At 38.8% G+C, this 14,176-nt stretch overlaps 2 protein-coding genes across 2 annotated transcripts; both read left to right on the forward strand.

Annotated features, from left to right (window-relative positions):
- Positions 1-2,635: 2,635 nt before the first annotated feature.
- Positions 2,636-3,574, forward strand: LOC111903394 (uncharacterized). Its single transcript, XM_023899174.1, has 2 exons — positions 2,636-2,765; positions 2,847-3,574. Exons 1-2 carry the CDS (start codon positions 2,636-2,638, stop codon positions 3,572-3,574), a joined length of 858 nt encoding a protein of 285 aa, XP_023754942.1.
- A 3,594-nt stretch (positions 3,575-7,168) lies between these two features.
- LOC111903430 (uncharacterized) lies at positions 7,169-8,934 on the forward strand. The gene is made up of 3 exons (XM_023899206.3): positions 7,169-8,200; positions 8,289-8,635; positions 8,718-8,934. The coding sequence occupies exons 1-3, from the start codon at positions 7,981-7,983 to the stop codon at positions 8,793-8,795; spliced, it is 645 nt and encodes a 214-aa protein (XP_023754974.1). The 5' UTR covers positions 7,169-7,980; the 3' UTR covers positions 8,796-8,934.
- The last annotated feature ends 5,242 nt before the right edge of the window (positions 8,935-14,176 follow it).

Below are 14,176 nucleotides of genomic sequence, written 5' to 3' on the forward strand. Positions count from 1 at the left end.
TTAATCAGTGAGAGGGTGTTGTATAATATTGGGGAGCCGTAGTATTGACCAATTAAGCATAACGCAGAGGAGTTCTTAGGCTTAGGTAGTCTTACCAATTAAGTCTTTGGAAATTGGAGGTTGGACTAGGGGCGAGACTAGGGTCTCCGTGATGGTCGGGAATCGTCACATCCCGATTGGAGAAGTGGTGTACGTATAGATTTATGGATAATGGGGCATGAGTTGAGTATCAGATTGGAGATGAGTGATTCCAATTCTTCTGTTAAATCAGACTCCCGAACTTGAGTTTGGTTCTATTTGTGAAATGAATAGGAAGGACGAGATTCCGGATTTTCGGATGGGTTTCATTTGAAAGGTAATGGGTTCCATCTGATGTCTTAGACCTGAGTGGGTCAGTTCATTGGTTTGGGAAGGACCACGAGACGCATGGAACTAGTGAGTGGTAGATGACAGAGTTCGGAGGTGAAGCGACTTCAAATGGGGTCGTCATATTCACTTGAGATAAAGCGAACTTCGTGACTGGTGTGTCACATGATGGGAAAAGATAGCTATTGTGAGAAGGAAGTCTATAAAGACAGATTATTTGGTGTGCAATGGATAGCCGTTGGGGGTTCCAATGTTAGGTTGGGAGCTGACCTTGTGCTCTGTGTTCGAAGGGTATTCGAGAGGAAGCTAGGGCTTACGAGTATAGATGTCAGAGGATAGTTTCGGGCGGGCGTGATCATTTTATTGTGTCTGAGGACCGAGCATTGAGGTTCATTTTCCATATGGGTTCTGAAAGCAGTACTAGTGGTGGTTCCCTGGTGAGATGTGACTTTTCTGTTCCTTTTGAGCTAGGATCTGGATCGACTGGTATATCTGACATGAGTGATTGATAGCCAAATATTGGTCAACGATTTGTTCCATCAGTAGCAACAAGGAAAATCAGAGTTGGCAGTGTGTTACCGAGGCCTATTATTCAATGAGCGTGTAACATGATGATATATTGTATGGACGGTCTAGCAGGGAGACAGCCCGCTAAAGTTTCCAGGTTCAGGAGAGACAGAACTGGTACGCAGCGGTAGAGGGGTCCGTCCTGCTTTGGGATTAGGAGTTCCTAATTAGGTTCGAGTGTCTTGGAAGGGAGATTGTTATATAATATGAGAGTTTTTGGTGGTGCTTCTCGGGTTATTGGGTTTGATCTATGTGTTTTCCCAACTTTACTCAGCTATAGAAGAACTGTTATAGTTAAAACCCTAAATGGGATTTGTTTTGGCATTTCAATCCCTAAGTGTCATGCATGGACGTAAACATTATAGCTTTACATGGTATCTCAGCCTCATCTAGAGTTCGGGGTTGTAGATCTGCCTTAAAACATCTGAATGAGAACATAGACTGAATGGACTCGCCGAGTTGATGAGCTGACTCGATGAGTCGGCTAGTGTTTTCCCTGAGGAGTCTGGACATGAGTAACTCGGCAAGTTGATGAGACAACACGACGAGTTAAGTTGTATTTTCGCTACATTTCTAAGGAAACAAGGGGACTTGACGAGTCACATAGATGTATACGACGAGTCAGGTCAACATGGACTGTTGACTCGAGTGTTGACTTCTGTTGACTTTAGGGTTTGGTCAAGACAGGGATTATGGGGACCATGGAGGGTAAAATGGTCTTTAACCCATCCTAAGAGTTAAAAAGAGAAAATAACATTTTGGTTTATTTAGAGTTGTGATCTGAGTGTTAATTAGAGATAATTATCATATGTGTTAGGCGGAGGCTAGATCAGCGACTCGTGTACGAGGTTTATTTGCTTACTTGCTTATGAGGTGAGTCATCTCACTGTACTTACCTAGAGTGGTAATCTTTGTGTGACTAGAGGGTCTTATGTGCTTACATTGAGTATTGAGATATCTTGCATTATGTCTTTGTGATTTATGTTGTGTGTTATTCTAAGCTTACTGAGTTAGGCCATACGGAGCGGGCGCGGGGTACAGCATCGGGAAGCTTCCCGCCCGGCGGAACACCGCACCATCGGTGCGAGGAAGCGTTGTGCGGGAAATGGAGAGGGGATCCTCTCCCGCTCTCTTTCTCTCTCTCTCTCTCTCTTGTTGCGATTGGCTGGGAATTTTTTTTTGAAAAAGAACCGTTAATCAACGGTAAAAATGCAATTTTTTTTTGCTGTAACGGCTAATTGTGGTTTTTTTTGTCTTTTTATCCTTTTTCCACTCCTATAAATACATACATATAACATCAAACATCACACTACCCTCTATTCTCTCTACTTTATATCAACAAAAAAAAAATGAATCCCAACAATCAAACCCAACTTCCGATCGAAGGAAAAAAAGCCATGGTTCGAGGATAAACATCCCTCCTCAAAACATTTTTGTTTTCGATTCATCCCCGCAAGGAGTTTACCGCCTCCAACTCGATGCTCCCATTCAATCTCCACTACAATTCCAATACCAAAATGTTGGCCAATATTACTAGATGCAAGTTCCTAATGTTCCGTCGCAAATGTTTTCAAACTTTGTTGTGTTTCCGGATCAATAATTGCCAAATCAACCTCAACCCCAAACTCAAACTGAAACTCAAACCCAAACACAACAACAACACCAACTTGTCGATGAATCAGATGACGCGGAAGAAGAAGACATGGTTCCCGAAACTCAAGCAACACCACCACCACAAAGACGTAAAGGGAAAAAACAAGCGCACGAGGGTGTCGCACAGCCGGGAAGACAAAAGCCGACACACATGGGTTCCACACGAAGAGCTAGTTTTGGTCAAAGCTGGGGTTGATATTCTAAAGATTCGATTCAGGGAAACCCACAATCGGGAGACCATTTTTGGTTTCGCATTTTAGAACGAATTCGAGAGGAGCTAGGAAAATGTGACAACTACCGTACGAAACATCAACTTAATTCGAAGTTTCGAGAAATAGCAAAGGGGGTTTCAAAAATAAACGAGTTTTACAACAACCTAAAAACCCAACGAAAAAGTGGCCAAGGCGACGAAGAAATACTTCAAGAAGCGTTGCAGTTTTACCTTGAGGAAGCCGGAAAACCATTCAAGTGGCACTATTGTTGGAAATTATTGGTCCGAAGTCGTAGGTGGAAAAAATATGAGCCAAATTTTATTTTTGGAGTCCAGGAATCAAAGCGAAAGAAAACAGGTTCTAATGGTTACACAACCTCCTCCGATGCTTGGGTCGGTCTAGATTTAAATCAGGACGACGAACACGAGCTAGAAGAAATTGTCCGCCCAATAGGTAAGGACAAAGCGAAGAGAAAGGAAAAAGGGACTTCTTCGAGTGCATCTAATTTTAGTGTGGACATTGACGAAATGCGAAAGATAACATCGTCGTTTGATCGATATAATCTAAATTTCTCCGAACGTTTGACTTTCAACAAAGAAAAAGAAGAAACAAGGAAAAAGGAGCGGGCGGAGAGACAAGAAATGGAGGACATGAAGTTTTTAATGGAAAACGTCGATCATTTCTCGGGATCGGCTCTCAAGCTCGTGATGAAGAAAAGGGAAAAAATTATGAAAAAATATTTTCCGTATGTCATTGTTGGTTTGTTTGATTTTTAGTTTGTGTGTGTGTGTGTGTGTTTTTTGTTTTTTTTTTTTTTTTTAATTTTCTACTTTTTTAAATTTTAGGTTTAATGTAAGTTTTATTTTAATTAATGAAATGCTTTTTATTTTTAATTAAAATTTATGTTTAGTATTAATTTAAAAATTATAATTCATAACAAAAAAAATTATTTTATTTAATAAAAAAAAGTGAGGGAAGGGCTTTCCACCCATTCATTGGGTTTTAGGTGAGGGAAATGAGGGTATGGCCCACAAAAAGTAAGGGAATCTTCCCTCTCACTCCTTCCGATCTTATGACCGGAGAGTTCATCCGAGTTGTGGGACCGGAGGATCCCACTGAGACACTTTGACCGGAGGGTCCTATATAAGTATATCCATGAGAGGCTAATGAGATGTTTGTGATATTTTAGAGAACTCACTAAGCTTCGTGCTTACTGTGTTATGTGTTATCTGTTTCAGCTACTTCTCAGGATCACGGGAAGGTGCCAGCTAGATTGTACACACGAGAAGAAGTTTGTTTTGAGGATCCTGAATTGTGTTTACACAATTTATGAACATGTGTTTTTGATAAATTTTCATTTTGAAGAGTTGTGAATTGTGTTTTACGAGAATTATGTGATTTACAAAAATAAAAAATTTGTTTGAAAATTTACGATATTATAATAAGGTATATTGGTCATTAAATCGATATATAAATAAACCAATGAGACTATCCGAGTGAAAAAGAAATGGATAGGTATGAGAAGCATAATCTTGACCAAATCACTAGTAGTTATTTGTTTTTATATATTTTTAACAAAAAAAACAGAAAAAAAGAAAAAGAAAAACTAGAATTGAGAGATGGAATGATAAAATTCATGGTAAATTTATAAAGCAAAAGACAAAATTACAAAAATGGTCTTTGCGGTATGCATTTTTTGGGGGGTTTTAGTCAAAATCACGACTTTTTTGGATTGGTGGTCATTTTGAGCTAGTTTCCTTTCATTTTTGGTCGCTGTCCAAACTAAAAAGACTATTATACCCTTAATGAATTTAATTTTTATTTTTCTTTCACTTTTTAAAAATATTATTATTATTAAATATAAAATTGGGCCCACATGTCCTCTCTTTCTCTCTCTCTCTCTCTCTCTCTCTCTTTCTCTCTCTCTCTCTCTGAAAATCAATTACTCCTCCATTGTCGTTGCTGTACGGTGGTCACCAAACACCGCTAAGGAGCACCGCACAACCGTTATTTCATCAACCAAACACACCCAAACCTCCTTCCTTCTCCGTCCGTTACTACCTTTTCCCCTCTTCTTCACCAGCAGATCACTATCACCACTGGGTTGCTGTTGTTTTTTTATCACCACCGACCCACTCCCTCCTATCCCTTTCATTCGTTACCAGCAGAAGAGAAACCAGGCAGCAAGGTCGCCACCCACTACTGCCGTCGGGGCTCTTTCCTCCACAAAAAAATCTCGTCGCCACCGCTACTTTTTCCCTCCGCCGTACCCATCTTTGTTCCCTTCCATCCTCATTAGACTCGTCGGAACAAGAAATAGAAGCAACGAAGCTCACATCATCGCCCACTGTCGCTGCTACTGTGGAGCTCCGACACCACGACTGCTGTTGTGAATTCAGAACTCCACAACCACCACTCTTGTCGGTACTCTGCCTTCCTTGCTTTTGATTGTTTGTAGCTGCCGAAAACCACCACCACCATGAGGGTGGTGTTGCTATCGTGACCACCAAGAAACCCTTACTACCATTTGGAACACCCCCAGTCACCCTTAATGCAGGAGGTATTGATCAACCACCACTTTTTTTTTTGTTGATTGCTTCCCTTATTCTTATGTCAGTTGAGATCGAAGGAAATGGGTCTTGTATCCCATAATCGTGACTTGTAAAATTGGGAGATACATTGAGGAACACAAGAGAGAGAGAGAGAGAGAGAGAGAGAGAGGCGGGCCCCATAATTTTTATTAAATAAACTTCAAATTAAATAGCAAAAACCATAAAAATGTATCAGAAGGGCATTTTAGTCTTTTCAGTTTTATACGGGACCAAAAATGCAAGGAAACTAGGTCAAAAGGACCACCAATCCAAAAAAGTCATGGTTTAGACTAAAACCCCAAAAAAAATGCATACCACATGGACTATTTTTGCAATTTTGTCAAAGCAAAATGGAAAGAATTAGAGTTAGGGAGTCAATGGATAGATTGTGAAGAATAAAATTAAGTCACTTTGAAAATTTTAATTTTAATTTTAATTTTTGAGTTTGGCTCACTACAAGTCTATAAGATATAATATGTTTCTAAAAGTATGAAATTTATAAAAATTATATATAATTAAACGGGTCATATTTGAATCATCTTCAAGTTAAAAGTTTTGACTCTAACGCAACTCATTTAATTTTCGTATCGCATCGTGTCAATCCATCTATTTAAATGTATCAAAATATTCTACTGAAACCCGTTAATCTCATGTCAGGTTTTGTCAGACAAAAGTCACAAAGCATAATATAATAAACACATGTCTTCATTTGTCGTTAAGATATAAACACATAGTTTTTTTTAGGTGAGGAGGTTGGGTTGGGGTGTGTTTATTTAAATATTTTAAAAAATCAAGGGTAAAATAGTTTTTTTAGGTAAGACAGGGACCAAGCGTGTAACAAAAACAAACAGTAAGGACCTTCTGAGTTAAAAAAATAAATTTAGGGCCAAACGTGTAAATTACCCTAAACCATAGGGACCATTCGTGTAATTTACTCAAACACATGAAACAAGTTATCTATTAATTAAAGTGCATATGAATAAAGTGTAAAACAAAAAAAAAAAAAAAAAGCATGACTAGGTAATTATTTAACGAAATTATAATCAAACATGCATAATATATATAAAAATCTAAAAGCTTAAATACGAACATCATAAATTAAAATGGATCAAATTCCCAACCAAACTCACGCCAACCAAACTCAGGAACATCCATATGATAACAGAAGTCCAAAAAGATAGCACGACTCTTATAGAAAAATGATCTAATCATCCCGTCGAAGTAGAGTTGTGAGCACTTGATCGGTCATCAAAGATGCCTTCAACAACTTCAATGCCTATCAAAGCTCAAACAAAAAAAATCACATTAAAATATGAATAATATTGGAAAAGTATTTGAAAATTAATATATATCACCTCATCTTTTCCGAAAGTCAATGTTTTCTCCTCAAGCTGACTCAAATCGTTCACAACAAAGTTATTGATGAGAGTAATGGTTGAAATGGTGGACATGGGCTTCACCACCAAGTTATCCATAACCATATAAGTCACCACATCTTTTACATACCCTCCTGTGATCAGTTTCCTCTTTCCCCCTACGGCTTCCTTCACCAAATGACGACAACTTGGACACTTAACATCCGGATGCTCAGTCACGTGTTTAAAATGGCAAGTATTAATTGTAACCATCAAGAGCATAATACCCTGAACGAGAAGTAAAACTACATCTGTAAAGTGTTTTTGATGTAGCAGGTTTATCATCCGCAAAAGCATCATTCAACAATAGAAACATGTTTCCATTGAATGCAATTTCAGGATTAAAGATAACATCTTTGTCGATGCCTGGTTGAAGATACGTTTGATTAAAGCTGTCGACGCTTTCTTTGAGTTCACCTAAGCAACCCACCATTTGTTTGGAGCCCAGGATCTGGATGAGGCTGCCAAGAGGTAAAGAGAATATGTGGAAAAGGAAATCCACAAACTCTTTGGTTGCTTCGGCAAACAAAACTTTCTGGGTTTTCTTGTCTATCAGAAGCTTCAATGTCGTGTTTGGAGAAGCCATTGATGGAGTATATGGAATCATGGTTTGGTGAACTCGACTCCCCATTGCTGAGTTGATCTTCCTCCCTCTCTGTATCTTTCTCTTCCCTCTCTCCATCTCTCTCTTCGTGGCAAAAATGGTATACCAGCGCATGGTATTTTTTGGTGGAGCACGGCTAGAGCTTCCCCAAAAATGGTATACTAAGAGTGGGAGATGAGCCATGCATCCACTTAGTCTTGTAGTTTTCTTTCCCAATGACTGTAGAAGTATCTTTCTTGAGGTTTAAACAAGGCATGCAGCATGCTAGTTTCCAATCACTTTTAGGTTTGCATGGCGTTTTTAAAGGCTTGGAAATGATGACTACTATAGTATACAAAACGGAATTAATATAGTAGGCAATGAGTATGTATGTTACCGAGATTATTTGCATGCCAAAATTATTACCAAGCAGCGCCTTGAAGATAATGAAGTTTTTTCAAACTCTTTGTTTTCTTTTAAATAATTACAAATTACTCATTTTTAAATACAAGCATTTAAAACTCCTTCAAAATCTTTATCTCCACAGCTCCCGTGTTCTAAAATCTCATATCAAGATTTGATAAACTTCACAGATGGCTTCTTCAAACATGATTCTTAAGCTTTTGGTTGACAAGAGACTCCAGAAAGTCTTATATGCAGAAGCAAGCAAGGAGTTCGTGGATCTTCTTTTCCACATCTTCGCTTTACCTCTTGGCACACTCATCAAGTTCCCGAGCTCCAAACAAATGGTGGGTTGCTTAGGTAAACTTAAAGAAAGCATCGAAACCCTTAATCAAACCCACCTTCAACCAGGTATAAGCAAAGGTTACATCTTTAATTAATCCAATTTTTTTTTTTCAAGGATAACATTTTTTTCTGTACTCAAATGATGCTTCCACAGACCATGATAAGCCCTCTGCATCAAAAGCAAAAACACTCTTCATGTGTAGCTATGCTCCAGGTTCAATACCCTTTGATGGGTACGGGTTTTGTGGACTTAGGCATGTGAGTGATCATCAAGATGCTCGGTGTCTGCATTGTGGTCGTTTGATGAATGTCCCAATGACGTTCGTTAGGTGGCCTAGTACTGAAGAAGCTGTGGTGAAGGAGACTGCTACTTATATGGTGATGGATGACCTTGTAGTGAAGCCAATGTCCACCATCACAAGCATTACTCTCATCAATAACTATGGTGTGAAGGATTTGAGCCAGCTTGAGGAGATAGCATTGCCTTTTGGAAAAGATGAGGTAATAATTTCGTGTTCTTTTTTACTTGATTTACACAATATTGTGTGTCTTAATGTGAAATTTGTTGTTTGGGTGTTGGTAGGCATTTGAGCTGCTGAAGACATCTTTGATGACCGATCAAGTACTAACAACTCTATTTCGGCACATAAAAGAAGCTTAAAACATTTTGCTACACAATAGTCTTGCTAGCTTGCTTTTGAAAACATTAGTTATCTTTTGTTATTATATCTGATTTTTTATGGCATTGTTATGGATTTGATGTTGTTTAATAGGTTCATATTCCAGCTCTTGATTAATTATATACGTGTTTGCTTAATTTTTTGGTCAAACAATTATGAAAACACATACTTTTGTTGGATTTTGTCCATATATGTGAATAATATGTATGAGACATAAGTGTGTGATTAACGTACAAAATACATAAAATTTGTATTTTTTTTAACACAAATGTATATAATATACTAGGGATGAGCATATGGACCGGGGAACCGGCCGGAACCGGAACCGGAACCGGCACCGGAACCGGAACCCGATGGAACCGGTCGGGCCGGGACCGGTACGTTATTTTTGTGGATTTTTGGAACCGGGAACCGGTGGAAACCGAAACCGATTTAACCGGAACCGGTAGAACCGGCAAAAACCGGAACCGTATGATGCTATTTTTCAAGGAGCGGTTCCAACATTTGAAGACATGACAAGAACCGGTAGGAACCGGGAACCGGTAGAACCGCCGGGCCGGTTCGGTTCTTGATTTTGGCCGAAGCCGGTTCCCCGGTCCGGTCCGGTTCGGGCCGGTTCCGGCCGGTTCGGTCCTTTTGCTCATCCCTATAATATACACCTATTTGTGCATAAATACATATAATACATATTTTTACAATATTTACCGATATTTGTAAATAGAAGTTAATTTGTACTCAATAATTTTTCTCTATACATAATAATTTTTGTTTTAAAATGTTGTACTGTACAATTCTGTAAATAATAAATTGTGGTGTATCGAAAAAAATTGTTTTATACAAATCATTTCTCAATAATTTGTGTTATAAATGTATTATTTTTGCATATAAAACCACGGTTAATACATGTACTTTAAGTAGACTTAGCAAAAATTGACATAATTCGAAACCCGACAAGAACTCGACATGAAATAAACGAGTTTGGGTAAGATATTTTAACCCGTTTAAATAAACGGGTTGACATGAAATAAAACTGATCCTCTGTTTTCTAAGTCCCCTGTTGTTATCGAGATTGCTAAGATTGACGACTCGTAAGCGGTGGAAACAGGAGATTTCTATCCACTGTCCCCAGTGATGCCCCGTCGGCGGTGGGTCCTTCGTCTTTGGGTGCGACTGGCGTGTATCTCCCTGGATGGAGTCTCGCACCAGGTTCCTTTTTTTCGGAACAAGGACATGCCCGTGAATGGTGCTAACATGCGTTTCCCCCAGCTACCCTAGAGGCTCTTGACGCTCTTTCTTATTCTCACATGGCGAATGATCTTCAATATGCCGCTGCTCAGGTTGCTCCCTACTTGCTGGCAGTTGCTGGTTGTCTTTGTTACATCGGGGCTTATTTAGCGGAGTTGGCTGCTGTTAAATCCGAGCATGACGAGCTTGCGGAGAAGGTTTGGCTTCTTGAAGAGGAGCGGCGCAATTTTGATGAGCGCTACCTCATGCTGTCAGGGGAAAAGACTACTGCGGAAGCTTAGGTGGCGACCCTAGATGGGGAGGTGGATCTCTTATCACAGTAGGTCCAAAATTTGGAATCAGAGAAAAAGCATTTGTGGAGCGTTCGGAACTACGAGACGATCAATTCACCTCTAAGGTCTCGAGGAGGAAAAGCTTGGAGGTTGATTTAGCGTGGGTTCTCTAGAAGGGAGTGGTTCGGGTGGTGGATCGTATTGTTAAGAGCAGTGAATTCGCACTTAGGATTCGTCGCGTGAAGGCGGCGTATGTGGCTGCTAGTGTTGAGAAGGGAAAGCAGGTGGCATGCACGCAGTCGGTTGGTAATAGCCCTGGCTCGTCTGATCCGGACACTGTGGCACAATCTATTGATACAATGCATGCTGCAATTAGGGCTTTTGCCGAGACGGATTTCGCCTCCTACCTCCATTTGGGTGCTCGACCTTCCTGATCTTCGCAAATTGTGCTCTAAAGAGGAAGAACACGTGCTAGATGGTGGCGTTGGGGGCACTGCTTCGACTCAACCTCGCTAGGGTTAATTCACATTTTATCTTTGCATGTTTTTTTGTTTTATCTCTCGTTTTATGTACTGTGTAGAACGTTGTTGTACTCATTCTTGTTGTGTCCTCATCACTAATGTTTGCCCATTCTTACGAACTTTATATATATATATATATATATATATATATATATATATATATATATATATGTGTGTGTGTGTGTGTGTGTGTTTAGAGAGGGGTCTTCCCGAAGAGTATTTTGTAGGCCTTGCTTTTGGCTCTTAACTGAGCGGCCAATTGCCTCTCTTTTGTGGTCGCTTAAGGTGAGCCGAGGTCGTCACCTCGAGGCTCCTTGGACTCGTATGTGCCTAATTGTCAGGGGAAGGTTATGATCCTTAGGATCCTTTGGGCATGTTTGGTTAAAAATCATGGAGGATTTATTACTTGTTTAAACCGATGTATAAGTAGGGGGATCATCTCTTTCTGAGGTTTATGGTTGCATGTTTTAGGGTTGTTTTTGTGACAACCGTCACTTTCTGGCCAAGTCAAAGTCAAAGAAAGTCAACAAGTCAAACTGGTCAACTCAACTAGGGCTAATATGTTACGGATTACTTTATGTTACTAATATATGACTCTAAATCTTAAATGCAAAGTAATACTTGAAAGTTTCAAATGTTCAAAATTCTAAACCCTAATCAGATTGAGGGAAGTAACAACTCTATAAAACAATATTACATGCCTTTCGGGGGTGTATAAGACTCAAAAGAGGATGTAACTAAGTCCACAGTCTTTAAACTACGAAGAACAACATTAATAAAGGCCCCCGACAAAGACTCTCTCAATCTCTCCCATTGTATGTATCTCTCTCCCCAAATCTCTCCAAGAATATGAAATCTCTCCAAGAATATGAAATCTTTCCCAAATCTCTCCAAGAATATGAAATCTCTCCCAAATCTCTCTAAGAATATGAAATCTCTCCCAAATCTCTCCATGTATATCAAACCTCTCCCAAATCTCTCTATGTACCTTCCTCAGTCGAAAACAACCCAAAAGCCGAAGGAAAAAACCCAAAAGGAACCCTCTTAGTCCGGAACCCTCTTGGTTCGGAACCTTCTTAAGAAACCGGACAAATTCGCACCTCCTTCAGCTTCGGAACTTCTTCACTCCGGAAAGTAGCTCTGGAATGCCTTGCTTCGGACCATCTCGCATGCGATAGGAGGACTTCGCCTGGATAGCCTTGCATCTAGGAAGCCACGAATCCACTCCGGAAGCTGTAGACCCACTCCGGAATGTATGTTCTCCGGAACCTTCCTTTTGCTCCGGAAATCCTCGTGCCACCCCGGAAGACTTCGTAGTTTCAGTCCGGACATGTTGTCTTCACCTTGACTACGGAAATTACCAAACAACTCTAGAAATGAGACTATCTTCGGAACTTGGAGGCTGACTCCGGAATCCCACTCCGGAACACTGAGTAGAGTTTCAGAATTATTTTAATGGTTCTAAAACTTAAGTATTTCTTTCGGAACGTACCTAAAGGCTTCGGAACTCATACTTTGGCTCTGGATTTCTCTATTTGACTTCGGAATTTGCCATTGGGCTACGGATTTTCAACCATTTCGGACTTTTTAGTGATTTTAAGTGGTTTTGACTTCGAAATTTTCCTTAGACTTGATTATTTTCTTGACTTCAACTCTCCAAACCCCTATTTTATGTCAACCTTGAAGAGTTAGGACACCTTTCATTACAAAATGTGTAAGACTCAGGACTTTGTTCAAGAGGTAATCACCCACACTGTGACAACTTTATGTCACTATTTACAAAGTACCTAGTCAAATCCATATCTTTCTTCCAACACTCCACTAGATCCTCTTAAACAAATCTACTCGTTAGATTTTCAACCTTCACCTATAAAACCTCACCCATATCCTCCAAAAGAACGCTTTTTCCTCCTTCCACTTTTCTCTCTAGAAATCGAGATTATTCCCAGGAAGTAATTGTTCCTACTTCACTCTTGGTAAGTTCTTCCTCATTACTCTTAAATATTCTTCACTTCTACATTCAAATCTTGGATTTCTTATTCAAATGTCATCCTAATGGTTCTAGCGACTCACATATGGACATTCATAACTATATTTTAAAATTTATTTATATTCAAAAGTTAATTGAAATCAACAGAAAACAATCATAGAAATGCATGCACCTTCATGAAACGTCTTTAATCAGTGCATATGTAATATAAAAAATTTACCAGAATTTATTGACCATTCATTTTTTGTGAATTATTGCTCTATTTTTTTTTTCAAAAATTACAATAAATCGAGAAAAATGAGTTATTTTATGAAATTTACAGATCATCTTATTTTGTTGTTTGGATTCTGGAAAAAATCGGATTTGAGCAGAAAAGGAGTTTTAGATATTTATTTATGAATAAATCATTTATAAACATTCTTAACATTGTACTTTGATAATCAAGCATTTAAGCTTGATGTTCATCACATGCATTATGATTTGAAGACCATCAATGGATATATTTTTGTTTAAAATGATGTTTCTAACTGAAAACCTTGAATGCATGTGGTTTTGAATCTTTAAAACTTGTAAAACTCAAGTTGATGGATTTGATTTTGGTTTTGATCATTGGATTTCACCTTCTAACAACATGCATGTTGTTTTTGGGTGAAATCCTACCACCATCATCATCAAATTCCACACTCATGAGGACCCATCCACCTGAGGTCAGATCTGTAACTCTAGATCATAGATCTAACCTCCTAATACTCAAAAGTCACGTAAAGGTTTGATTTTGATGTCTATGCATGGTATATTTTGCTCTATATGCCATTAAGACTCCAATAAAGGAGAATGAAGGGAATTTGTGTTTACCTTGAAGAACAACTTCATATGATGAATATTCTTGAGTAAAATTAGGGATATTTGTTGGAAATTTCGTGGGTTTTGGAGCTAGAAAGAATGGGGGTTTTAGATAGAAGAAAAGAGAGAAAATAGAGATTCTATCTCTCTGGATAGCTCATCTCTCTCGTCATCTATTTAGGGTTATACTCCACCAAATTACTGAGATGCTTATGAACTCATGAGGAATTGTGTAACACACTAAATTTTCGAGCAAAATTTTCATTATAAAATCATATAATTCTCATAATACCTTTCATAAAAGTCTCATTTAATTAATTTATAAAACATAACTTCATTATTGTTTGTTTAATAATCTAGGATCCTCAAAACATAACTCTTTCGCTGTTGTGTACAATCAATTCGGTTGCTTCCCGTGATCTTGAGAAAATCCTGAAACACATATCACATAACACGTTAAGCACGAAGCTTAGTGAGTTCCTCAAAATACC

The sequence above is a fragment of the Lactuca sativa genome, chromosome 8 (genome assembly GCF_002870075.4).
Source record: "Lactuca sativa cultivar Salinas chromosome 8, Lsat_Salinas_v11, whole genome shotgun sequence".
In the NCBI taxonomy this organism is placed as follows: Eukaryota; Viridiplantae; Streptophyta; class Magnoliopsida; order Asterales; family Asteraceae; genus Lactuca; species Lactuca sativa.

Bases quoted from the DNA above. Each gene is read 5' to 3' on its own strand.
- LOC111903394 (XM_023899174.1), top strand. From the start codon at position 2,636: ATGGTTCCCGAAACTCAAGCAACACCACCACCACAAAGACGTAAAGGG. The intron at 2,766-2,846 runs GTCAAAGCTGGG...TTCGCATTTTAG, and splicing joins CACACGAAGAGCTAGTTTTG to AACGAATTCGAGAGGAGCTA.
- LOC111903430 (XM_023899206.3), top strand. From the start codon at position 7,981: ATGGCTTCTTCAAACATGATTCTTAAGCTTTTGGTTGACAAGAGACTC. The intron at 8,201-8,288 runs GTATAAGCAAAG...ATGCTTCCACAG, and splicing joins TCAAACCCACCTTCAACCAG to ACCATGATAAGCCCTCTGCA. The intron at 8,636-8,717 runs GTAATAATTTCG...GGGTGTTGGTAG, and splicing joins TGCCTTTTGGAAAAGATGAG to GCATTTGAGCTGCTGAAGAC.